Source organism: Copadichromis virginalis, linkage group LG12 (assembly GCF_057382275.1).
Source record: "Copadichromis virginalis isolate Kocher_CV1m ecotype Utaka linkage group LG12, C_Virginalis_male_GT1.1, whole genome shotgun sequence".
NCBI lineage: Eukaryota > Metazoa > Chordata > Actinopteri > Cichliformes > Cichlidae > Copadichromis > Copadichromis virginalis.
The window spans coordinates 13692301-13719655 of NC_140629.1; the positions used below are offsets into that span (position 1 = coordinate 13692301).

A 27355-nucleotide genomic window follows, 5' to 3' on the forward strand; every position below is an offset into this window, starting at 1 on the left:
AGATAATCCCAAGTAGTTTGGCAAAAACAAACAACCCAAAAATCTCCTGCAATTTGCACATCTTTGACGCACACGCTTCAGTGTGCAAACGCAGAGGCATTCAGATTTTGTCAAAATCCTGTGCATCCTGCCCATCAGATTAATATAAAAAGAAGCAGTCGGTGGTTAACAGCTTTACTTGAGTAGGTTACTCCAGTATCTTTCTAGCATTACTAACCACAATTTATCTTCTCCGATTTCATGCATGTTCTGCTTGCTTCCAAACAGCGAATGACTTAGCAATTTTGGTGGCAGAACCCAAGTCTGAGACTTCCTAGCCGACGGTGTCAGGCTGGCCTTTGTGGTGGTGTTTTTTTCTTGTTTTTTTTAAACATAGAATATGAAACCAAAAAAAAAAAAAGAAATTCCACTCTTCCTCATTTCTAAAACCTTGCTTTCTTTTATTGTTTTTTAAATGCATCTCACTTTACCTAAATGAAGATTTACGCAGCTTCAATTTTAGCATAGGCAAAACCAAAGAGGATGCGAAAGTTCCGAAATTACAGTAGCACATTTCTTGCTCCTGAAGCACCCAGAACCACTTCCTCAGCAGTTTCCTGCCTGTCTGGGCTTTTATGGTTAGAGTTCACAGCACTGACACGCAGCTCGACCTAAAACCATAAATACTGCTTAACAATGATCAGTCGGCTCTTCATCAAGAATTAAGATCTCATATTCTCTTTTTGAGGTATTTGCAGTATCATTCTGAGCAAATGCTCACCCAAACCATGTAAACAATGTGTATCTCTGTAATAGACATATTTTCAGTAGCTCCTGACAACCAAACAACAATTGGCAAAATCTTACTTAGCATTTGTTGTTAGGGAGGGAGAAGAGTAAATTTAAAAATGCACCTTTCACACAGAGAAGCTAATTCTTTTTTCTCCATTTGCACAGCATCCCTAATGTCCTCTCCCGCTCTGTGAAATTAATAATGATCTCAACACAACACTACAATACTTAGAAAAAGATTGGACTCTGTGAAGCTGGAAAGACATTAACATTTATATTAAGTCATTTCCTATTATATTTTCTCCTCTCCCCAAAAATAATCTGTTACCATTTGGAGCAATCCTGATGTATAGCAATGCACTTTCTGTTCCTCCTCTGCAGATACCTCCCTCTGTGACAGTGAGCTGTAAATGCTAGCTGCTAATCAAGAGATATGGTCGCAAAGTGCCTGGTAATGAGCAGTTTCTTCAGGAAAGATGACATAGTTTGCTCATAAACATACGAAAAGGTCGCCCTACATGTGCCATTTCATTAGTGCCACCATGAAGTTAGCACCTGCGGTTAGATACATTATAACAGAGTTCATTTGGAGCAGGAATAACGTCACCCTACTACAGAAAAATGGTTTAACATGGTGAGATGATGATTGTGTTTACAACAGACATTATCAGCCTCATTCTGAGTTGATTTTAAAGGGACTTAAGTCTTTCAGTGTGCCATATTTACACATAAAGTACCCCATGTGCTCTACACAAAAACAATCTTATCTCAACTCAATCACAATGCAGAGAATCTATCAGAAGTGTAAGCCTCAAAGATGAAAATACCTGGCTTCTTCCTCTGCGTCGGTAGTTCCTTCGCACAATGTTCTTGTAGTTCTCATTCTTTTTGGTCAGGTAGTAAAAGAGCACACACTCTGCCACCGTCTGAAACATGAAACAAATGTCATTTCTTATGCCTTGAAAAAAGGGAATGACACAAAAACAAAGGAGTGAAGAGGGAGAAAAAAAAGTATACCTTTCTCTCTAGAAAAGACGCAATCAGACTGAAGTTTTTGGGGTGCTGGATGAACCTGTGGAAGCACAACAAAGGCAACAGAATGAATCCAAAATAATGGTAATTTCTGGAAAGTCACAAAATACCACGAAGAGAGTGCCTGGGGGTGGGATGACATCAGCGATCACACAGAAAGAAAATGAGAATTTATGACTCAGCTTACCTAAAAAAAATAAAACAAAAAGAACAGAAAAAAGGAGAAAAACAAAAACCCTGCTTTAAATCTAAAATCTATTACATAAATAAATATTTCAATAAATAAATAAAACCGGTTACTTAGTATTTCTTTTAGATCAGAATTGTTAGAAGAAGAAGCTGAAGTTTATGTGGGGCCAAACTTTAAAGTTGACGATTTTACAGCACGGGTTTGATTTGGCTGCCTGAACCGCCTCTTCTCAATTCTCACGAAAGAGGAAGAGTCACTTCCTTACTAACAACTCCCTGACCCTTTCTCAGTCACACATGTTTCACAGGGAGTAAAAGACGCAGTTCGCCATGTTATATAAAAAGCAAATCTCAGGAAATTTTATGAACGTAAGAGCTGAACTGAAAGTTAATACAGCATCTGAAAACAGAATAAACCTGTAAAGATGAAGGAAAACCAACAGTCTGGTCATATGCTGTGCTGTGGGTGTCCAACAGCTTCTGTTTCTAGCAGTGTTATTATCAAAGGAAAGGAGCTTACTTCTCTCTGAACGTGTCCTTCTCTTGATCGCTCCACATATTCATAACCTGCCGGTCCTTGTACACCTTCATGGGATCACCCATCAACCCATTCATGTTGATGAATTTGATGCGTTGCTGCTCAGCGTCAAACAGCATAGGAGGGATGACTGCCAGCTGTCGCATTTGCTTCTCTGTGTTCTAGTGTCCACGCGTGCCACAAACCCACACAAGACAGAGAAATCAACATCCTGGAGTGAGGGGGCTGATCTCCAGAGAGACATACAGCCTAGTGCTAATACAGACATGCACTCTCTTAAAAAGTTGTGTGGTAGCACATGATGTTTGAAGCATTTGGAAAACAAGCACAGAATTTCAGTGTGATTTGGTGACTCAACAGGCTCTGTTATGCTAGGTCTAATAGCAGCTCTCCTTCACAGACTTATTTCCCATCACTCAATTATTTGCAACGTAACAAAGAACCAAAACCTCAGGACTGGTTTGTAAATGAAAAGCACTGTCTTGTTGTCAGCTTTCCAAAGACTGAAGGTTTGCAGTCTAATCGACTGACAATAAGTAATCATGACACTGTCAGGAATAAGTACGAGCTTTTGTGCATATTTTTGTGTGTTAGAGTCCAGACTTCAGTTTAGTAGATGAAGCTTGTGATGAGGAGGAGGATGACGTTTTATCTATATGCCAGTCACGTTGTGTCTTTCCTTTGTGTTTTCACTTCTTTGGTGAGGGGGACCCTGTCTCAGATGATAAAACATAGGTGTGATCCTTCATATCGTGAGTCTGAAGGTGCAGACATTAATTAAAATTTGCATTCTTGGCACTTTTCTCCTCTACCTTTGGTGTACTTTGCATGTGACTGGTCTGTGATATTTTCAGTGACTATATTTTCAATTTGAAAACACACTTTGAGAACTGAATTTCATTTCAACTGGAGTAATTATTAGCTTTTGTACTTTAAATGCCCCACAACACTTGAATGTCAAAATATTTTTAATACTAAAACTCTTCCCAAAACCTGTAAATCTCCAGGCAGTTACTTAGCTGTGATTTTGAAGTCCATGCTAAAGTTCCCCATTCTCTGCCTGAAGGTTTAGATTCATCGCAGAACAATTACACAGAGTGTAACGGGCAAGAACTATGATTACTGAAGCTAAGGCTATGGGTCAACTGTACAGATTACACAGCACATAAAGCAAAGAGAAAGGAGGTAAGACTACCAGTGAGAGAGCCAGTAGAAACTGCCAGAAACTCCTAAAGCCTTTGAGAGCATTCCAGCTGAAAGCAGCTGTGCTAGCTTCTGGGTTGTGGTGGCCTCAAAAGTATAGTTGGTCATTTTTTTAACCACTTAAGCCCCACGCCCCCGGTGCCGGGGCAAAAAGGAGGAGATCACATTTAATTGGTTATAACACAGGTGAGAAATGTAAGTCCAGACATGTGTGGTATCCACAGAAAGCTCTGAATCTCAGCAAAAATGTCATATAAACCATTTCTATAACCGCCAAACACACCGAAAACAAGCCATGATTAAACGAGCAGTTACGTAAATGCGCAGAAGTCTGCTAAACAAACAAAACCAAACAAGAATTTCTTCAGACTTCATGTATCAGGCTAAAGAAAGGCTGGTTATCTTCTAGATTGGTTGAAGTGATGTCAACATGACATTGTTACTGTGATCCTGTTGGCTCAAACGGTTAAAAAGAGGGGCCAATCATGCAAATTGACCAAAGGAAACCAAAGTTACAGCCCCAGAGGCCAATCAAACGCTCTATGCGCACTGCAGAAAAGGGCCATTACCATGTAAATGTGTGGTTAATTCTTCAAAAATATTTTTTAAAAAAGCATTTTTAGGCCTGTTAATAAAATTAATTAATTTCTGCTCTTTAATACATAAAAAAAAAAAATTCCAATGGTATGGTGTCCAATTGTGTGCCGAAAGTGGACATTTTTGTACAGCGTCTGGATATTCATGTATTGACAGTGCTGTAATTTTTCCACTGTTTCACTTTAGAAACATAAATTTTTGCACAGAGGATGTTTAAATGTTGGTTACTGAATTACTGGAATGAAATGTGAACTGAGGCATATTTTTGAAAGGGTTATATGCTAAGAAATGTAAAAAAATTTAAAAAATTAAAAAAAAATAGGCGAGGATTAAATCTACATTGTCATTCTGCTTAACTGCATTTATCCATGTGGCTAGAGACTGGTCACATACAAAGTACACCAAAGGTAGAGGAGAAAAGTGCCATGAAGGCAAATTTTTATTCATGCCTGCCAAAAAAGTGAAAATACAAAGAAAGACAGCGCGCCTGGCATCTGGATAAAGCGTCATCCTCTTCCTCACTACAAGCTTCATCTCCTGAACCGAAGTCAGGACTCTAAAGATGTATTTATTCCTGACAATGTTGCGATTATTTATTGTCAGTCGATTAGACATGCAACCCTCCAGTCACTGGAAAGCTGATGACAAGACTATCATAGCCGAAGCAAACCAAACATTTCCCACTGTAGTATTTTCACATTTAAATTCACCTAACAAAACACAAGTTGACTTATATTGAAGTCAGAGCAAATGCATTGTTTATGTCAGCAGCTCTGGCACTGCTCTGTCAGTGAATCGGTTTGAATTATGACAGAGAGTAAGGAAACAAGGAGGAACTGCTAGTGATCTGTTCAGATGAAGTGCTGCAGGCAACAGCACACCTCTGACTTCTTAGCAAGGTAACCAGCTTTCACTTTTACAGCAAGTTTTTGTTCAAACACTCACGTTGTGTCTTTCAAAAAACAAACAAAACCAAAAAAAGATGATTGTTCAGCATGATGATGGGAAAGGCCAATTACTGACAGATTTTCTGGTCCTTTTTTCTCTTTGTACACCTATAACTGTGTGAGGTGCAACATTAAACTGGTATCAATACTGCCACCAGTAACTGCAGGCGTCACCAAAAAAAAAAAAAAAAAAAAAAAAAGAGCAATAAAAAAACATCCAAAGTGCAGTGAAGCTAAAATGCTACACATCAATATTTGGCCTGAGCTGCACTTACCTTTAAACCAGCAGCAATTAACATATAGACAATTTTTAAGCTCACAAACTTCACATATTTAATACGAAATAGGTGAACGCTCACATATACAGATTTACATATTAAGGCATAATCACATTTCTCCCAACTTGACTGGGAAGAACTTACAAATACAAGATGCACATGAAGACCAAGTCTAGGGGCTAAGCCACTTTAAGAGAAGAGCTTACCTCATGCTCTGATATTCCATCAATGATTTCAGAGACTTCATGTTCACTGCGAGCTGCAGATGAGGTCAGCCCACCCCCTCGCTGCCCAACACGGCTACAAAAAGAAAAAAAGAAGACCCGTTCATTCAAATCTACCTACACACTGCTGGCAGTGAGCTACCTACATCACATGATGAAACAAATCCACGTTAACGCTTTACAAGAGCAGCAGTAATAAGGCAACAAATCAAACTGATTGAGTCTGTTACATTAACAGTGTCTGTTGTGCCGGTAGGGAAAACAAATCATCCCACCTCTGCATTCGCTCCTGCAGCTCTCTTTGCTTGCGGATCTCTGGGAACTGTTTCTCGTAGTACTCCCGCACCTTGCTTTCCTTGGCTCTGCGCCGTGGGTTGTTTTCAATGCGCTCCACCTTCTTCTCCCAAGCCTCCATTAGCTGGTCATAGCGCTGGCAAAACTTCTGTTCCTGAAGGATCACAGAAACAAAACGAGCTCAGTCTAATGTGGATCTATTTAAATATGATCCTTACGCCATATTGGATTTGAACTAGGAGGAGTATTAAGTTTGAGAAGATGCATTTCCTGAAGATTTGACAGGAAACCTTAAAACACACGGCAACCCTCAAAGAACAAAATGATTTTTCATATTACGTCTCCTGGGTGTATCCTACCATGCACCCCTGTGTGTTCAGAGGGGGCAAAGTGACGTGTTGGTATTCTACGAGGAGTCTAGCCTCGAGTCAAATCTCCGGCAGACGGCAGCCAACTGTTTTCCCAGCATCCTCACAGGCAGGCTGTAAAGCAGGCCATTAACCCTGGTGGAGACACGACCCTCGACGGGCTCATAAATTACAATGTAACGTCCCCCTTCACTTTGCCCACAAGGAGCTCCTCACTTTGAGAAGAGTGGACACCGTGACACTGATGAGGTGCTGCATTTGAACCTTTTTTTTTTTTTTTTTTCTTACATCAACTTACAATACAGAATATGCTGTGACAGAGTTCCTCTGGCACCAACTGAGAGATTAGATGCTACTTTCTCATCATATATTTTTTACTTTTGGATACACGCAAATGTCAGTAAAAAAATAATGATTTCCTGTCAAGTCAGTTGATTTTACAATGGCTGCCTGGCTCTAGCATCAGAACTCACCCCATTGATCTCAGCTTTATTTATAGTCGTGCTCTTTAGCTCAGTCTTACTCAGGCCCTGGCAGGCTGGAGCATTGGGTAACCCTGTACACTGCTCATTACAGTGTACAGTGAATTCAAAATTATACTTTCAGATGACAACATGGGTTATTTTTTTGGTTGGTTTTGAGAGCAATTGTTTCCCAGGAGCACAGTGCAAGTACCAACAGCAGATCATACCCACAACCTTTTTTTTTTTTTGTATGCCTAAAATGGCCACGCACTTCAAGGAGCAGCTGGCCCACTTTCATACTAGTCATCTGTCACGGGCTAAGGCCAGCAGAGAGTCAAAAATGTGAAGTTCTATACTTACCCACTGCTTACGAGCATGATTTCTCCTTTTGAAGTATAAGATGAGCTTCTTCCTCATCGCCTGGTTTCTAAGAGGAGAAAACAGAGGGCAGAAGGATGGGAATAAAAGAATAAGGTGAGAACATGTGAGGGGGATCCAATCATTGTCAGACACTGCTCTGGCTTTCATCATATTTCTCTCACATAATGGAGCCAAGCCTATGATGTCCTCAAGATCCTCAGGTACATTTTCTATTATTTCAGGAGCTTCTGTGCGGCACTTCTTTTCTCAATACAAAAATAACCACATAAACACACACACTCTCTCTCAGACTCTCACACACTCACATAAACACAAACAATGCCTGTCCTTGTATGCCACCGCTCGATAAACTCAAACTTGCTTCTGGGTGGAAAGGACAGCGAGGGGAGCCAAACTTATAAAACTTGTCTGTGCTGGGAACAGCCAGCCACAGAGCTTCAAATAAAGGTCAGGGCCAGTAATCTCCTTAGGCAGCCACTCAGTTTGTCTCTTTCTTTGCTGCAAGACAGAGTTTTATTCCTGACACTTAATCTGTCACTTGTAAGGTCACGTTCCCCACTGATTAATGTAATCTTATTCTACATTAGTCACTTCAGCTGAGCCGCAGGGTCCTTCAGGTCATGGACAAGGACGGAAAACTAGGAAGTGGGCTAACAGGGGTGTATGACTCTTGTGAAAATTTAAAGATAGCACGATAGCATTCAGTAAGCAGAGATATAAATGCTGACGATGGCCCTGCTCGCATTCCCAACTTTTTATCTGTAGTACCAAAACCAAGTCAGATCTACAGAGCCTCAACCCCCAACCTACAAAAACACTCCCACGCACACACACATACAAACACAGACACATGTTGAGCTGTGGCATTGCAGCAGGGTTGAGGAAAGATAAAAGCTGCCAAATCCAGCTAGATAGTGTAGATGTCCACACAGTGTGGCCTATAATGGATGAGAACTAACTCACTATGGCAAAAACAGGACTGATAGATTAAGCTCTTTAAGGACAGAGATGGCTTTGTCCTCTAGACACCAGATGGCAAAGGGAAAGATTAGCAGCCCTGAACACTTACAAAAGGTTTCCTTTGTCCTGCTGTAAGCCGGTGCCATTTCTGAGATATTGGAGAACACTGTAATTTGGCATTATACCTCTAAAACATGACGGCTGAAAGACGCATTATATGCAAAATTGTGACAGATGTTCTACAGTGGTGCCACCACACTAAGAAAAAAAAACAAAAAACTTTTCAAACCTCATAATTAGAATTTGCCGTTACAGTAAACTGCATACAAAAAGGATATCTGTAAATGTCCTTTGTGACACTACTACTACTGTGTGATGATACACTGAGATGATGATGGAGGATGGAGACAGAGCTCCACAGAGATACTACTAGTCGCCTATCCCAACATGAATACCAAGGTTATCAAACCAGTTAACAAAACAAAGGAGTCAATTGTGCAGGCTCAAAGCGACACACTGGTATTTAATAACAAACACGAAGAGAGTGAAGACAGTTTTCAGTTAATTGCTTTGAGGCAATAATACTGATCAAACGATGAAGGGATCAAAAGGGGTGAAGACAGCAGTGTGCGGGTAAGAGGTCAGACACATCTTGTGGTGCGCCACTGCCCAAACTACAGTGCCAACGGTGCAGGCGAGCCACTACACCCTCCCAGAGTCGTTTGATGTGTCTCACTGTGAATTACAGTCCTTAAAAGATTACAGATAGACATAAGCTATATTGACAGACATGGCAGTGCCACACAGGATTGTATACTTTCTGCTCCTCTCTTATTCCAGTAGGCATTTTTTTGTGTTTGCTTGTCTTTTTAACCCCTTAGCCTCCCTATTGTTACACACATTAATTCCATCAAGTCTCACTACTTAGCTTATCTCACATCCCCCTCTGAAATGTCATTGTTTGTAGTCTGCCAGTGGGTAAAGGATAGTTGAAATATGGGATGTGGTGGAAAGCAGCTAGTTTCTCACACTGAGGCAATATAAAACCAATGCAGGGATTAATGGCTGCTAAGGTTACCAAGTTTCAATCGTTGGAATTATAATAAAAACAAAAACAAAGGCTAAGTTAACAGAATATAACAGGAATTGCCTTGTGTGGACCTCATTTACATTATGTAGGTGTTGTTGCTCTTAACGTTTTACTATCATGGTTTCAAATTCCTTGTATACACTGATTACACATCAATCAGTCGCAACATTAAAACTAGCTCCTGAGTCTTCTGCACCTCTTCCTTGTGCTGCTGAAGCAGTTCTGACCTGCCAAGGAGGATGACTCCCCAGGACTTTAGCAGCAGATCCTTAATATCCGATAAGTTGCAAAGGAGACCCTTTGCAGTGAGATCAGCAGGGTGAAATATTAACCAGTTAGCAGCTGGTAAGGCAACAACTACAACAACAAGACAGAGAACACTATGATTTAAGTTGTGTGTTATGTTTCATAATAATATATCTGGAAAGGAGAAGTATGAATTGACACTACATCCATGGTTTAAAGCACTCAATTTGAACATAATTTGAACAAAAAAAACTAACTATTTTCTTTATATGTTACCAAGTATAAAGGGAGTCATTAACCCTTAACAGATGTCTCTACCAGCAAACTGCAGGTCCTGGTGCCACTGATGATGGTTTCCAAAAGCTTGAATAACAAATCCTTTGTGCCTACATTACCAGTATATGCCAGTCGACACCAAAAGACAGGAACCAGTCAACCATAGCAACTTATATTCCTCCGCTTTGGTCTCTGTGGCCTTTTGACTTTCTTGTAATCCAGATTCAGCTTCATAATATTTCTCAGTACATTGTGTCGCTGTGTGTGGTTATGACAGGCTGCAAGCTGACAGGAAATGCAAGCAAATGTTTTTACATCTCTCTTGACAAGTGAATTTGCACTGCATTTCCTCCCTACCATAAAACTGACTTTTGTTCTTTGTTTTTGTTTTTTTTAAACACAGGTTTCTGCCAGAGGGCTGTGTATGGTTAGTTTTGATTCAAGAAGATCAACTTCTTGAATCAAAACCAACCATACACTTAGGTAGGTCAAAGGTTTGTGCTGTGCTAGAAGCAAGACTATCGGTCCCTGTTTCTTAAAGTGCAGACACACAGAGACACAAAAAAGGGATATTAGGTAATTAGAACAATGTATATATTTTTCTGGTCTGAAAGCATCTAATGTTTTGGTAGGTTAAAGCAAAATCCAGTTTTCCCAGATGAACACTGTTTTCACCAGATCTTCTTCAAATCTCTTCGCTAATTTGGGAAAAAGTGGCCCTAAACATCCACATGATGTAAAAGAAATCATTATTTAGAAGAGAACACCCTGCACTGTTGAAGGATCCAGTTCTGACACCGATGTTCACCATTTGGGACAGAGGTCAACAGCAGCAGTTCTTCAATCCCATGTGCATCAACACACACTGACTACCAATGACCTTATCGCTAATTCACCAGTTTTTGAACCACTTTCAGTGGTCGGTCTTTGCCAAAATCACTTGGATCTTTAAAGCTGCCTTTTTCTCCTCCATCTTTGTGTTCACTCGCAGCTTAATTTATTCTATTGCTTGACAGGTGCGATTGTAAAAAAAGACACAAAAACCACAACACTGACACAAAAAACTTAATCTGTCAGTGGGTTTAGCGCTTTGGCTAAATCGGTGTACATCTTTAAATACATCCGTTTGTAATTAATTTATATAAAAACATGTCCATCAAGAGCTCTAAAGTGACATTTATCCCACAGGAGGTCCCATGTCAGTTAACATATTCAATACGTTACACCTGTATTTTAGTGTTTGTGTATAAAAGACTTAGTGATAAGAGTGTGTAGACATATATAATGACAAACTCACATTTTGATGTTTTCATGGTACTGCTTGGTATCAGATGGCTGGTTGTACAGAGGCTGGATTGGAGGGAAAAAAAGCTGATGAACAGAAAGCCATTTTTTTCCAACTGTATAACAGATAAAACAAAGGTCATATGTCACTTTTCCTTCCAACATGTCATGAATATGACTCTCACCTTACAGCAAAAAAATAAATAAATAAAATAAAATAAAATATGACCTTAAACCACAGGGTTTTTCCTGAGGTTACTGCTCAAAAATAAAATGTCCAAAATAAATATAGTATTTCTCTGCATACACTCTGGATAAACAATCTTAGTATCAAAACAAAGCTAAAATTGTGAGACCTTATCAGAGGTGTAAATACAGGTGTCAAAGTAACTGAGGATGGAAGAAAAAAATCTATATATATATTTTTAAGAAAATATGAAAAAAAAGACCTTTGAAAATATGCTGCAGTATACAAAACTCCAGAAAATCATGAATCACCATATGGATATTATGCACACATAATATCCATATGGTGAAAGTTGCAATAGCTGCAATGCTGCGGAGTGAAACTGGGAAAAGTTGCAGAGGTTTTAGTGAAGACATAGCCAGGCGTATTGCAATTTGGCACAGTGAGTGAAAATTGAAATTTCTTAGGTATTAACAGCATTAACTTTCTTTACATGCCTAAAGATTTCTTGTATTTGAATATTTTCTGACGAATTGCCCACATACATGTGCATAATGGGCCTTCCATGAATGTAATGGATAATCTGTGGGCCTGAAAATTCTGAGGGGCAGTAACTTTGGCTTCTATTGGCCGATTTGCATGACTGACCCCTCCTTTTAATCATTTGAGCCAGTAGGATCACAGTAACTTTCACAACGTTTACATCAACCCCACCAACCAGAAATTGCAGGGCGAGAAATACAAGTGAATGCAAAAAGCACAACACTTACCATTGTTAAATTCAATCGCTGTAACTGTCGGAAAATGGCAACGTTTTGGCAGGAAAGGGTCTGAGGCATTGTGGGAGATTTTCAGGAAATGAGAGATAGCCACGACTTTTAAAGTTTTGGTATAAAAAAAAAGCAAAGGTAAGGCTGAATTCATGTTACAGTTTTTAAAAGTGAAATATAATTTCGGTCTTCTTTTGTTGCTGGTTCAGTGAATTTTGCTCAGCGCGTGATGAAAGTTGCAGTTTTGGGATCTATGCAATATCAGCTTTTAGAAATTTATTATTTAAGGGTTTCAAGAGGTTAGCAAGACTGATACAAAGCTGTGACTGACAGAAGACCGATAACATGATATAATTCAATCCAGCGAACTCACTCATAAAACAAATAAACTAGGGATAGTATTTTGCGTGGGCTCTTGAATAGGCTCATTAAAAAATAAAAAAAAAATTTTAAAAAAAACTTAAAAAGCCAAGTGGACACACTCAGTGTGCTACTATGCATGTGGGAGTAAGATGTATGGACAGCCAGATGGCCACACATAGTATATCAGGATGTAGATGAAGAAAAACACAGTAGTCTGGAAATGTATAAAGGAGCAGAAGTACTCATTTCAGTACGACTGCTAGAACAAGCAACATGCGAGTCATTTTATTTAAAATTAAATATTTAACATACCACCTAATGGAGCTTTAAGATAGCACACAAATGTTTTCACTTCATTATTTTTAACCTAAGAACTTGGTCATGATGTGATCAGGCTTGTTCCTCTCCCCTAAGCATCCTTTGTCCCTCTAATGTGACCTTGTGAAAAAACACGGGGGGTGGAGGAAAGGGAAATGCTAAAACTGACTTGTGAGATAAAGTAAAGTCTCTACTCACCAGCTCTACCCTGGGTCCCAGTCCCTCCAGTATCCTGTGAGCTTCTTCTGCCTTTTTCTAGTGAGCAAAGATAAACACAAGTAGAACATTAGCCGGCCGCCTGCACCTCTGCCATCACCACGGCAACGCAATGAACATGCTAACTTGATCACTAAGGCTACACCACTTCTTGCCGGCTGGATGGAGAGATGGATGCGTTGACTATTATTAGAGCTTTTAACTGAAGCTGGGCCGCAGCTCCTTGCCTCAGCACCCTCTCCCCTTTCTCTCTCTCTCTCGCTCAGATAAAAAATAAAAGATTACTCACCACCCCTGAGCAGAGAGGTAAGAGAGGAAGAGCAGGCGGGCAGGAAAGCAAGTGGGAGTGGAACAAAAAATGAGTGGGAGAGAAAGAGCAGAAAAAAAGAAGAGAAAAAAAACACAAGGAACAAGGAGGGGTGGGGGCTACAAGGCTTTGGTACTTATCTAATAAGAGACATCTGATGAAAGACAGAGAAAGCTCCGAGCTACCTACAGCCATCAACCCCTTAAAAAACAAAATTCCTGGTCCAGGGACCATAAAACAAGAGGAGGGGTTTTGGGGCATGAAGCTGGGCAGTTAAAAAAAGAAGGGAAAAAAAGGAGGAGGGAGGAGGGGGGGGGGGGGGGGGGGGGGGACGACAAAAACCAAACAAACAAACAAACAAAAAAAACCCACACACCCCCATCTCGGGGTGACCTCTCTGCTGCTCTGCTCCTCCATACATTTATATTTAGCTCCCTCCACTAGACAAATGTTGAAAGCAGTGGCCCAGACTGCTCCTCTCAGTGCTTTTTCATGCTTTTCTTTATTCCACTATGTAAGCCTAATCAAACAGCCCCTCCTTGGTGGCACGCTGCACACTCCGTTTCACATCTCAGTTCATTTTCCTCAATGATCAATCTAAACTGCCTGGGCTTCAGCTCTTTTTCCACTAGTACTACCTCAACGCGACTTGAAGTGGTACAACCCGTCTCGACTTGTTTTCCATTACAATCGAGTACCGCCTAAGGTGGCGCGGGGTCTTTATAGCAACGCGTCCGAACGTCTCGTGACGTCATTTGTATGTGACAAGAACACGACAACTAGGGCGGCCTGCGGCATTTTTCAGACTCGTGTCCACCGTGTTGTTTCCGTGTAGCCATTTCCCTTGTCGCCTGGTTTTAAAACCGGCGGTTTCAATTTTCGTGAAGCAGAAGCTCTAATGACTCATCGTGTGATGCCTCTGACTAGCCAATTGGTGGCACACAGTTTTTCGATGTCATATTTTCCAGTCGCCCTGGATCAACTGGAACCGCGGTCAAGTAGGTACCCAAAAAAAGCATATATGGTATCAGGTGTTATCACGTAATGGAAAACCCTAAGTAGGTACTAATGGGAAAGGGCTATTACAGACAGGATTGGCAGTATAAAACAAAGAAGGGTGGTGGATGGAGAGGAGCATGTGGGAGAAATGAGTGGGTGTGTGATGGAGCCTACACGCTTCACCTCCCATCATGTTTCTTCACTGTAGAGGTAGCAAAGGAGGTGTTTGGGGACCTTCTCCTAAGTTTATACAAGACTCATGCAAACAGACTTGAAAGTGAGACCCCAGAGAAGCTCAGCACAGCTCAGCTTCAGTCAACAAAGGCTGACAAGTAGGTCACCTGAGAGGGAATCCAAATGACACAGGTCCTACCTTTAAAACTACCGTGCATTTCCCCTTACTATGAATGCAAGCAGAAGCACTGATGCTTTACATATGCACAGCATACATATCTTTCAAATGCAAATACTGTATCGGGATGTTATTATTCTTCCTTCAGTCTGATTAGAGTTTTTCCTCATTCCTGTTGCTCGTCACCAGTGAGTAGGTGTAACAGGCTGCAGAGTGTTGCCTCAGAGAGCTTGCTCACTACAGAAGCAGTTAATGAGCAGCAATTATTAAAAGAAGCCTTTCATCCTCAGGGGAATTGGGAGACTCGAGGATTTATATTCATTTCCTGGCTGTGACACTTTAAGCGAATTTGAGAACAAGACTGCATGATTTCTGACCTCAAACCGCTTGAAACACACATTCAGATGAAAATACTTGAAATGGCATGTTCAGAGATAAAGAGTGAGGAGGGGAAGCAGACAAGACTATTCTGCTTATTTCATGAGGGAGGGACGATGCTTTTAATAACTGCTCTCTCGATCCATGTCTACCACAGATAGCCCATCACACAACCGAAGCGGAGAAGCTGGTTCCATTATTTCAATCACACTCCCCTGTGGTAGCACACTGGACTTAAGGGCTGCGCAGTTGTAAATCAACTATTTTCTCCAGCAGGTCATTGCTTAGGCTGCTGCCCCCGCGACCCGGCCCCGGACAAAGCGGATGAAGATGGATGGATGGATGGAGGTCATAAGCTCAAACTAAAACTACAATAGTGTGGTTTTTTGTTTGTTTTTTTGGGGGTTTTTTTGTTTTTTGGGGGGGGTGGGGGGGGGGTGTAATGTGACTACAATCACAAAACCTGTGAAACTCCCATAAGGGGGGGGGGGGGGGGGGGGGGGGGGATAAATTAAAAAAAACAGGTACGAAAAGATAAAGCCTAGAGGGCAAACTTAACACAGAATAATGAAAGAATTTAGCATAGCTCAATGCAAGTTTCACAAGCCAGTGTAACACAGGATCTTTTTTCCTGTTGTGTTTTGTGTCTGTGTTCTAAATATGAGAAGAGTGAAACCGAGCTGAGCCTTCCCCAGAGTTGGGGGGCTGTCAGCAGAAATGAGGCTGTAACCCTGAATGAGAAAGCTGAGCAGAGTGTAGCAGGAACAAATGACAACACAAAGACATGAGCTCAAAAGGGTACACGGAGGCTGAAGTAATAATAGACAGATGCTTAAATACACACCTGTGTGTGGCGACATGTTAAAATACATACTCAAGGTGGTGTTCAGCACACACCTACCAGTGATTATTTTTGTTTGAAATTGGGTATAGCACCAAAGCTGAGGGACATAAAGGATGCAAGTTATTTTGCAACCTCTAAAAAAAAAAAAAGCAAACATTTGAGGATATATCATTTGCTTTTAAAAAAAAAAAAAAAAAAAAAAATTTCGAGTGCGCAAGCTCTAACCTCCACAGCTCTGTGTGCTTTGAGTTTGAGTGCATTAATACACACACACACACACACACACACACACACACACACACACACACGCGCGCTCTAGGAGCCGTTGAGTCAGATGTTGCCAGGCGTAAATGATTTCTATCTAGAACAGGCCATTTACTGTTAACTGTTGTCTGCAAAAAAAGATGGGGCTGTACAAGTTATTCTAAGATTTCCTGGCGTTTCTAGAAGCAACCGTACACCTTCAAGTGTATTATCACCTCATTCACATGTAGTATTTAAAACCAAGCCAGAAAAAACTGTTTTCTCTCAGCATGATATCTTTACTGCCTCAGATCACAATACCTGGATTCATTTAATATCTTACTGTATTATGTTAAATTTCACTTTTCTAAGATCATCATCTTTATATTTTAATTATTATCTTGAATAAAAGTGAAATTCTCTTTTGAGAAAAAAGTTGAAATGTGGAGATTCCAGTTTCAAGACCCTCTAAACAATGCCTTGTGTAGTTGAGTTCATGAAATCTTACATCATTTTCCGTTTTAGTTACAAGGAAATTTCTCTTTTAGCACATAAACACAGTATAAAGACACTGAAAAGATGGTGCAGAAAGCTGCACCTGGCCAGAAGGGAAATAAGCCAGAAATAAAAATTTGGCTTGATTTGTAAAATATGAAATAGCAAGAATATCAATGGTTACACCCTTGTGCAATAAAAAGGATGCGTGTTGTATCACAAGATAAGACAGCTGTCCAATCTATTTTACTAAATCATCAACACCAGGCATTTTGTAGAGGGTATAGAAGCTGTCTGGAATCTCTACATTTTAGCTAAAATAGTATTTTGACTTCAATCGCAAAATTTTGACTTTATTCTCAAAACATAGAATAATTTCTTAATATGGCCCTAAGACTCCTTCATAGAGAAGGAGAACAAATAGAAATAAATTTAAAAAGAAAAAAAAAAAGCTCTTTTTTTTTTTTATAGAAAGGGAGGGTGAAGCAAAAGCAAGTTGGAGGGTCGGCAGTAGGCCAAAGTACACCAAGTCAGTGAGAGGGAAGTGGGAAGTGTTACAGAGGTAACGCTACAAGTCAGCGATTTGTACACATCCAGATAACTCTTAAGCAATGTCCTGCTATTTCGCAGAAATGCTTTGAGTCGGCTGTGCCTGATGACAGTAATAGTTGTGAAGGACAACCCCAGCTCTCCTAAAAGGGCTTTTAATGCCATTTGTGGCCATGAACTAGCAGAAAATGATTGTTCTCTAAAAACCAAGCTTCTGCACAAAAACAAAACCTGAAGGCAAACAAATGACGCAAAAATGTTCTGCTCTGCAGCCAGATCCAGGACACACAATACCAAGATTTGTCGGTTTGTTTTTTGTGTAACGGTCCGACATACCGCCTTTAGCCAAAGGCAAGGACATAAAACGTAGCTGTAAAAGACATGGGCTACGACCAACACGTCACTTTGTGCTACTGGAGCCTCCATACACGGACTCTGAATAACACAGAGAATGGATGACCCTACACTGACATGCCCATGATGATTCAAAACAAGCAAAGATTGGGGGGGGGGGGGAGTGTCCCTGAACTGAGTTTTTTGTTTTGTTTTGAATGACATTTAATCAGGGTTAAAATTTACACCTTTACGATCAATTCTTCATTTTTGGTGCCTTGAATGTGCCAGAAATGTTGACAATATTGAAATTTGCTTTGTTAGCAAACAATTAGTTGTTTACCTGTTCCTAAATCCAGCTTCTTTTCCTGAATCTGGGGGCACAGTGAAATGAAAGGAGGACTTCCCTTCTTAAAATGCCACTTTATTAAAAAATAAATAAATAATAATAAAAAAAAAAATGGAGGTGCAAACCTCCTTCCAACCACTAGAGGGACCGAGAGCACAGAGAATCACTTCAAATATAGACTTCTGTACACAACATTCTCTGCAGCACATAATTATTGCCTTGATTTGGACTTTTTAAATAAATAAATAAGACTGGCCACATTTTCTAATGAATTTTTTTATTTTTGCTTCATTTTTCTTTTTGGAAAGAATTGAGAATTTGCATAAACAGACCTGCATAAAAGACACAAGTGCATTTGTATCATTCCCTGATATGTGTATGTTTTTTGTTTGTTTGGGTTTTTTTGCATGCATACACCTGTAAATTCATCATACTTGCTATGCTGACCTTTAGGAAGTCGTTCTGCCTTGCCTGACATTAAAGACTAGAGAACAGGTATGAGACGCATCTGTGACACTCACCGTCTCTGTTACACAATTTAGGGTTGGGCTTTTTTTCAAGAATTTAATCAAATAAGGTATTTAAAAACGACAGATCACAATGAAAAGAAAAAGAAACATTCTTGCAGACTGTATAAACCCACCATGAGCAACACACACTTTGATTATGGTGTAAGTGTATTAATGAAAATCACAAAAGTACTATAGACTACTTGTATGTTATGCGGTTTCTTTAAAGCTACACCTGCTGTGCAATTTAGATTAGCTTACAGAAACTATTTTCAAACTCTGAGCAGCTTCTCATCTCAAAATTAGCATACATCACACATCAGAGAATGTTCAGAGGACAGCACAACTTAATTTAGGGGCTTATCGTTCACCAGCCAAAAACCACCCAAACATGAGGAAACGGTTGCCCTCCTCCACTATTATTTACTTGTGCTGATAAATATAGTCAAAATGAAGTGAAACTATTTCAAATGCAAGGTGCGCGCGTGTGCGTGTGTGTGTGTGTGTGTATTCCACTGACCCTGTTCTCATCGTAGATGATCTGCACCAGGCTGCGGTGCTTGGCCTCACTTGGTGGTGGCGAGATGGGTCGCTCTGGCTCATGGGGCTTTGCGGCCTCCTCCTCCAGCTGTTGCTGTAACGTGCATGTAAACAAAGATGACAGTTAATGCTTAAAATAGGGCCCTGGACTTCAAGGAAGACCTGCGGCTCACAGGTTTCTGCTGTGAGGTTAGACAGTGTGCATTAGATCAGCTGTCCTTCTCTAGCTCTCCAACAGGGACAGCATTAACTGTCCTATTTACTGTAATAGCTATTAGCACCCCAGGGTCTAGTTAATCAAAGAGTTACCAAAACAGCTTGTAAACAGAGCCAATGCCTGGTGTGTAGCTTGAACATCCATTGACTAAAAAAAGAGAGAGACAGAGACAGACAGAAAAGAGAGAAATAATGACATGAACATGTGGAAAAACAACACCAGACAAATACTGGAACAGAGGAAGTTCTTTAACCTACTAGTCATCTTGGCAGGTGACCAAGCTTTACTTGTGATTACACTACAGAACCAGAGGACTTAAGGAAACTACTGTGGAGCATTTTGGCATTCAGAAAGAAGCTAACCAGTTTATAGAAAGAAAAGCAGAAATCATAAATGGAAAAGCAAAGTGTAAATGCAACCAAAGGGGGACTGCTATTCAAACTGTGCATTCTACCCATATGTGGAAGAGGCTAAATGTACCAGTCAGGATAATTAATCCGCCCACACTTTATGACACCAATATGCAGCATGTGGACACAGCCACTTCCTTCTGACTTTGAAAACGGAAGGCGGCGAAGAGCTTAAAGCTATTAAAACACTTTTAGACACTTAAAACACGACACAGAAAGCTGGAGCTTAACAAATTCACTTTTAAATAGGACATGCTGCATATGTAGAATCGACCTATGAACAACCGTTTTCCTTCTTATTATTCAGCAGTGCCAGTCATCCAAGTCTGTGTCTAACAGTGATTTGCTAGTTAGCAAGAAATTAACCGTTAGCCTGTTCTTAAACTCCAAATACTTAAAATTACCTGATTAAATTATCCAATCACAATTTAGTTTTCTGTCCTCCTTCTGAGATATGTTAGGTAGTGCTTAAACTCTGAACTATTAAACCATAAGAACAAGTGTCCAAATTAAACTTGTATCAACAGATGAGATGCAAGGTGGAGAAAAATCTGATTACAAGGACTGTTGCATTTAATTTACTGCTTCTTTTCAATCGCTACATTGAAAGAGTCAGACCCAAGGACAGACTTTCAGTAAAAGCTTGACAAAAATCTAATACAGCAGCAAGTATAGTCTGATACTTATAAGAAACTCAACTTAAAAAGCATCATAAGTCTTAATCAGGTAAACTACGTGAATGTACTATTGCTGTGATTTATTACTATTACTGAAGGTCCACGGCTCCAAACCATATTAAAGGGACCTCTGGCTAATATGTCGGGCTCCGAGTTGGGCTCGTAGCCGAAAAATAGCTTTACTTCGTTGTCTGGGTCAACTTTGCTAGCGAGAGACAGAGAGAGGCGTTGAAAGGCTGCTCCAACGGAACTTACCGTAATTGTCGGGCTATAAGCCGCTACTTTTTGCACAAGCTTTGAACCCTGCGGCTTTTAGTCAGGTGCGGCTTTTCTATGGATTGTCCATGATTTTTGTCATATCGTAAGACGATTTGTTTTGTTTGTTCTGCTGTTGTACGGCACTACGTTGCCTGGCGGAAGGATCGGGGTTCAAGAGTGGTATGTTAGTCACATGTCCGTCCGCCAGGCAACGTAGTGCCGTACGAAGTAGCGAGAAAAACAAACTTCAAAGTAGCGCTACGCGTTCAGCGGGAGGCGTGGATGATGAGCGGCGATAAACTTGCGAAAAGCAAGTTATGCCCAACTCCACTGGTGGATTCTGACAGCGTGGAAAAGTGTGAAAACATCCACGATCAGCAACGGATTTTGAAGGGCTGGACTGCTGCATGATGGAGAGGAGGACTCCGACACTGACAATGAGGATTTCTTTGGTTTTGAAAGTGACAACGAAGGAGAGAAGCGGAGAGTGGATGACGAAGCCATCCTGAGCCTGTTTGTATCCGACACTGGAGGAGAGGACTTTGGTGGTTTTAGTGCGCAGGAAGAAGAGAAAGATGGTGGTGAATGACTGACTTTTCTTCTTGTTAAAGCTGTGTCACTGCACCTGAGCCTAAAAGGTAGTCCGAATCTATTTTTCTGGTGTGCTGTAGGTTACTGTTATGTACTACATGTGCAAATATGTACCCATAACTTGTTTTTCAAAATATTAATAAAAGGGGTGTGTCTCCAAACAGCCATCTCTTTCCTGACAATTCCCTTTGTGCATATTCTCTTACATATGATAAGTCAACATTGAAACACCTGCGGCTTTTGGTCAGGTGCGGCTAATGTATGTACAAAACAGGATTTTCCCCTGATTTTAGCTTGTGCAGCTAATATTCAGGTGCGCTTTGTAGTCCGGGAAATACGGTATTGTTTCGGAGGAAAACACGAATACAGCGTACAGTTGAGTCTTAATAGCTTACTTACAGCTGGGCTCGTCAGGCACTCTTCTTGGCTGCAGTGGTTATTATTATATTTACATGCTTCCAGCTCCCGTTTCTGCTCGATGATAACTCGTAGTTTTCCACTCGCCTTTTTCTCCCTCCTCGCGCTCACAGACACATAACGGGTATGGCAGTGCATTCTCCCTGCAGCACGGACTACACTGCCCATGAGGCTACATTCTTTAGAGCATGTAGCATTCTGCCTATTAGCTTAGCACAACAACAAAAGGCCACTCTCTCACCCAGGAAACACGCAGAGAAAGAGCGTCACCCTGTAACCATGGCAACCGTAACGCTGCCACCTGGAACAACAGAACGTAGCTGTCAAACCCAAACAGTCCTGACCCGCCACAATATGAAACAGGAAAGTACCGCCGTGTAATCCATTTATTTCAACAAAGTAACTGTATTGTAAATACCACCTTTTTAAACGGTAACTGTAACGGAATACAGTTACTCATATTTTGTATTTTAAATACGTAACGGCGGTACATGTATTCCGTTACTCCCCAACACTGCATTTCTGACACCCTCCCAAAGTCTATAAAAGACACAAAAGAGAGCTGAGATCTTACTTCCTGTTTACCTTATTTCAATAAGATTCAGTCTATGGGTCTGAAAGATGGAGACAGAAACTGGAGAAGTGTACTCAGCTATAAGTTATTTGGAAGAATAGACCAAGTGCTGCTGACCATACAACGTATCTACCAGTTAAGTCAGCCACGTTCCCCTCCCCACTCCCCCTTCTGATCTCCTGACAGGGGCTTCAGAAAGGGGAGAAAGGAAGCCTCCAGAGGATCTACTTGAGAGGAGTATAAGACGGATCATCTTTTGCCATTGTAGCCCTGGATAAGAATCTGGTGAGGCAAACAGACATCCCCACAGAGAGCCCCCTTCCCTGTTCAAACCCACCATGAAGTAAAATAAAATAAAACAGCCATCCTGAGCTTGGCTGACATGAATCATGCTGGCTGTAACCTAAACCTTAACCGCCACCCATTCACCAACTCTGCCAAAACCTTTTAATAAAGTTTTAGCATGCCACCTAATTAGTCCAGATGTTTTAATGCTCGAAGAGAGCCGGACTGTAAAAATATCCATAAAAAATACTGTGTGTATTAAGCGACGATGATGAGGGGAGGGATCTTGATTTATGCTGGTGAGCAGCTGAGTTCAGATTCTCCATCATTTAAAAAGGTTCGACACCAAGGTTGAAATCCAATAGCTGGCTTCATTTTGGTTCTTGTGGTAATTTGGGAAAAAAAGAGAAAGGAGGCAGTTCTCAGTTTCAGCAGTCGTGTTGTTCATGCCAGCAAATTTTACAGCAATAGTTGATTTATGTTAGTGTGGCAAAAACAGGACAAACTAAAGGACATGTTGTGATGAGATTACATCAGCGGTGACACCAATGAGGTCTCAGACCACCCTCATCTCTGATGTCAGGGCCATCATTTTACTGTCAGCTTGACTGCGTTACTTAGAGCGCTGTGCAAAAGTTTTGAGCCACTCTCATTTTTGTATTTTTTCCTTCCAACCCAGACTTTCTTGTATTTCTTTTTATTAAAGTACTGTTGAGCAATAGCTCTCATGACTTTCTGAGGGTCTTTCAATTTGCTGCTTTTTCACTCCCGCTACTTAGCACAGACCTATGAATCACTCAAGCATAAACCAGGAACTTAACTCAATGGATGAACCAGTATTGTGTCATACCTACAACTTAGCGAAGAACCAATTTTAAGAACATATTTAGTCAGTTTGTTACCAGCATCCAGTTTGTCAAACATAAAATTAAGTTTTTTGCACAAAAAACTTAAGTAAAAGTTCGGCATATCCCAGCAGTGTGCCTTTTAAAAATTGGAGGAAACCGGAGAGCAATGCAAAATCATTTTAACACAACAGAAGAGCTTTTACTGTCCCTTCAAGAAGCCTGGAGAACTATTGCTGAAGACTACTTAAAGTAGAAAGCCTGCCTAAAAGAGTTCAGGCTATGTTGAAGAATAAATGTGGTCATACCACTTGTACCTCAAGCTTGTTTGAGTTGTACAAACTCTCTTTGCGTCATATACTTTCCACGCATATTTTCATGTTTCAATAAATCCTACACATCTTTCCTATTTTCATAACAAAATATGAAAAAGTGAGCAGTGAATAAAGGCTTTTACACGCTACTATAAACAGAAACCACAGACACGTAAACATATAAACATCTGGCAAAGTACTCAACCCTATTTTGTGGTAGCTCTCGTTACAGCAGGTGTCTCCGGGAGTACATGTGACACACTTTCACAGGGTTAAAACCGTACCCCACACAAACTATCACATGTATGTTGACAGAACAATTTCAGTAAAAAGAACAAGCTTGACCATACGATTTCATCACTGATCATGGAAGGAAGCCAAAGGGGAAGTGGTGTGGTCAGCATACAAGTGGTGCAGACAAACACAAAACCTCACCATAGTCTCACTCCTCCCCCAGAGAAGCTGTTATATATAGCTCCATATACATTTTCAACTTACTTTTGTCCCAAATTAAATAGTGAAGAGAACTAAGCCTGGTGTAGTTTGTGTATATAATCACTGCACACCAAGCAAAAAACAGCTACAAGCTCAAATGTGGTGATTACAACACAGCAAAGACTATTTAAGACTTTATTGCTTTGATGCCAACTGAAGCCTGGCAGGGAAAGTCACACTGGAAAACCAATTATTTCAAACAAACACGACAGTACACTAAGAAAACTCAACACAGGCGCATGCAAGTGCTGGCAACGTCTTCTACAAGCACGACAAACAGTTCAGTACTTTTTTTCTTTAACCCAATTTCAGTGTGATTTATTAGCATGAATGCAGGATGACTGCACATGAATGACATCACAGCAGTTTCTACTGAACTTCTACGCACAAAATATCTCACCCGCACGACTGATTATGTGTGGAATGTTTAACTTAACTCACATGGATACTGAAAAAATTTAAAGACTCAATGAGTTTTCCCAAAATCTTTAAATGGTTATAGAATTTTCTTTAAATGAAAGCAGAAATGTCTCCCCCATGTGATTATCATGTACCATAATGTGCTTAAAATATTTCCAGGGTTGCTGTGGCAGCAGAAGTAGCAAAAGAAAGAGATAGCTAATGAAGAAAGAAGTAGGTTATGAGGAGGAGGAAAAGGAAGAGGGCAGCAGCCAATATGCTGTTTTGGGAGCTAGAAGAGCAGGTAAAAGCGACATGCACACGGCAACCCACCACGCAGTTACCATCACAAACAGAATCCACTTTTGTGGGAAACCCTGCATAATTATTTACAGTCTAATTTTAAGTTTAATGAAACTATATTTTGTAATCTAGGAAGGTAACAATGATTGCAATATCGAGAGCATCCTGAGCGGCTGCATCACTGTCTGGTTTGGGAACTGTGCCATATCGGACCGCAAGACCCTACAGCGGATAGTGGGAACAGCAGAGAAGATCATTGGGGTCTCTCTCCCCTCTATTGAGGACATCTAGACCAGACGCTGCATTCGCAAAGCCACCAGCATTGTGGCTGATCGGACACACCCCTCTCACACACTCTTCACACTCCTGCCATCTGGAAAAAGGTACCGAAGCATTCGGGCACACACATCCAGACTGTGCAACAGCTTTTTTCCACAAGCCATCCGTCTCCTCAGCAAAATGGGACTGGACTGATAAACACACACACACACACACACACACACACACACAAAAAATCACTCAGCTTAACTCAACTACCTCAAAACATTGAGACTGGACTGACTAATCAACACAAGCGCAAACACACTGACCTACACCACCAATATCGTACACACCAACCTGTAAATGCTCTTTTGCACAATATTATTACTGGACTTTTTGCACTAACTTCTTTACTTCCTAATTTTTGCTGCTACACTAAGGAATGTTTACTGTTCCTCCACTACCTCAACTCACCATCACAAAACCTTATTATTATGTTACGTTGTGTTTTTTTTTTTTTTGTCACACTGTCACTTTGTTGCTCTTGTTTGCACATTTGCACGTGCACTTTGTTGTCTGCTGTCTGTTTAAAAAAAAAAAAAAAAAAAAAGGCTTCCCTAGATAGTTAGTTTTTGTTAATTTATGTTGTAATTTATGTTAGGTCAGTCTGTCTTGTCTCTGCTAGCCAGCTAACTAGGCCTCTTAGTTAGCTAGTTTAGTGTTTTCTGTTAATTTATGTTGCATGTAGCACCTTGGTCCTGGAGGAACGTTGTTTCGCTTCACTGTGTACTAACTGTATATGGTTGAAGTGACAATAAAGCCAACTTGACTTGACTTGAATATGAGACGTAAATGTGTCATACTGACTGAAAAGGAAAGAATGTGAAGCTTTTTCTTCATTGCTGTACAAGATAAACTATTTTGCAACCTAGCTGGCAAATACATTCTTGGAACACGCGTTCCCACTGATTAAAATCAGCTTACAACACTTTTGTGACGCTAGTACATTAATAAGATGGCAACATTCTGTAACCAGTATATCCTCAAAGTTAAGAGCAGAACTGTACATTTACACACCTGTTTTTTGCGAAGCTTGCAAATCTGCTGCTCCACCATGCTGATCTCCCTGTCTACACGGTCCATGTTCTGAATCAATTCTTCCTTGGAGAACCGAGCTGGAACCAGCTCCAAGTCAGGATCAATATGGACAGGACTTACAGGGGAGATGGGCTCCAGCTTCCCAATGGCGCTTCCGCGATCCTACAGAAGCACAACAGAGAGCACAGTGTCATGATTAGATGTAAAACATATAAAAGATGTAAGAATGAAGCAAATGGGGTTTTTGTAGTGTGACACGTGTATACAATGTTATAGCCAGAAGGTCAGAAAAAAGAGCCCTCACAAACAACAAGCATTAAAGCTGTTGCTAGAAGCTCTTTATAGAGAACGACCTTGTAGGTTTCCTCCCACGCCTTCCATTTCTCAAGGCCACTCTATAAGAAACATCATCCAAACAGTGCGTGTACCCTTTACATCAATAGCACATGCCAGTGAATAAATGACAGCACATTGGCTCCGTGAACACACAGATTCTCTCACCAGATTTAGGCACAATAGAGACTGTTTAAAAATACAAACTCACTCCATTTTTGTTGCTGTGACGACACTTTGGGAGATATCAGATTGGTAGTGGATGTGCGGGAGGTTTAAATTCTGGTGATACTCATTAACCAGCAAAGTAGAAATGATGTGAGTCAGTCAAAAAAAAAAAAAAAACAAAAAAAAACAAAACAAAAACAAAAACAAAAAAAAACAGAGGTATCTCCATTAACTGAGCAGCGTTTGTGGCCCTGCATTGGTATCCATTTCTGTAGCTCTTTGGCTACACAAAGAGAGGGACTGCTATGCAGATTGGCTTTCAAACAGCACAAGCAGCTAATATTAGCACCCCACAGCGCTGAGTGCAGCGAGCTACTGTGAAAGCTCGTCTGAAGTCACTGCACTAGAAAACCACTTGACACTGAACTGACAGAGTTAAGTGTGTTACGTTAATGATATTAGTTTATTGCTATATAGAGAGACAGTATGTCAAGCCTCCGTACTGTTACTCTTCTGGCTTTCTGCCGTAATGGAAATACCAGTCCTTAATGCGTGCCTCATACAAGTATTCACAGCATTTTTTGCAGCCAAAGGAAAAGAGAGAAGCAGGGAGGGGGAAAAAAATCTCTACAGTACTTTTATTCTCTGTGCACACAAACACAAAAAAAAAAATTGTGTGATCTCTACACCAAAGTTTTGGCTATGTGGACAAACACCCTTGTACACTCAAACTATTATAACTGCCTGAACAAGAGCAATGCATTTTTTTTATGTCTAAAATACATCAACAATTATTAGAGGAAGGAAAGAAAAAAA

At 40.6% G+C, this 27355-nt stretch overlaps 1 protein-coding gene across 5 annotated transcripts in view; it reads right to left on the bottom strand.

Annotated features, from left to right (window-relative positions):
• ncor2 (nuclear receptor corepressor 2) overlaps window positions 1–27355 on the bottom strand; it is a 91662-nt gene that overhangs the window by 34945 nt on the left and 29362 nt on the right. For 4 of the 5 annotated variants that reach the window (XM_085474800.1, XM_085474799.1, XM_085474798.1 and 1 more), the window contains exons 5-14: window positions 26018–26200; window positions 18875–18988; window positions 12979–13035; window positions 11156–11208; window positions 7266–7332; window positions 6055–6227; window positions 5762–5855; window positions 2513–2691; window positions 1789–1843; window positions 1599–1697 (exon numbers count right to left, since the gene is read on the bottom strand). In XM_085474800.1, the coding sequence (XP_085330926.1) occupies window positions 1599–1697; window positions 1789–1843; window positions 2513–2691; window positions 5762–5855; window positions 6055–6227; window positions 7266–7332; window positions 11156–11208; window positions 12979–13035; window positions 18875–18988; window positions 26018–26200 (1074 nt within the window). Of the gene's footprint in view, window positions 1–1598; window positions 1698–1788; window positions 1844–2512; window positions 2692–5761; window positions 5856–6054; window positions 6228–7265; window positions 7333–9900; window positions 11132–11155; window positions 11209–12978; window positions 13036–18874; window positions 18989–26017; window positions 26201–27355 lie in introns of those variants that run through there. The other variant, XM_085474801.1, reaches the window with a different exon arrangement.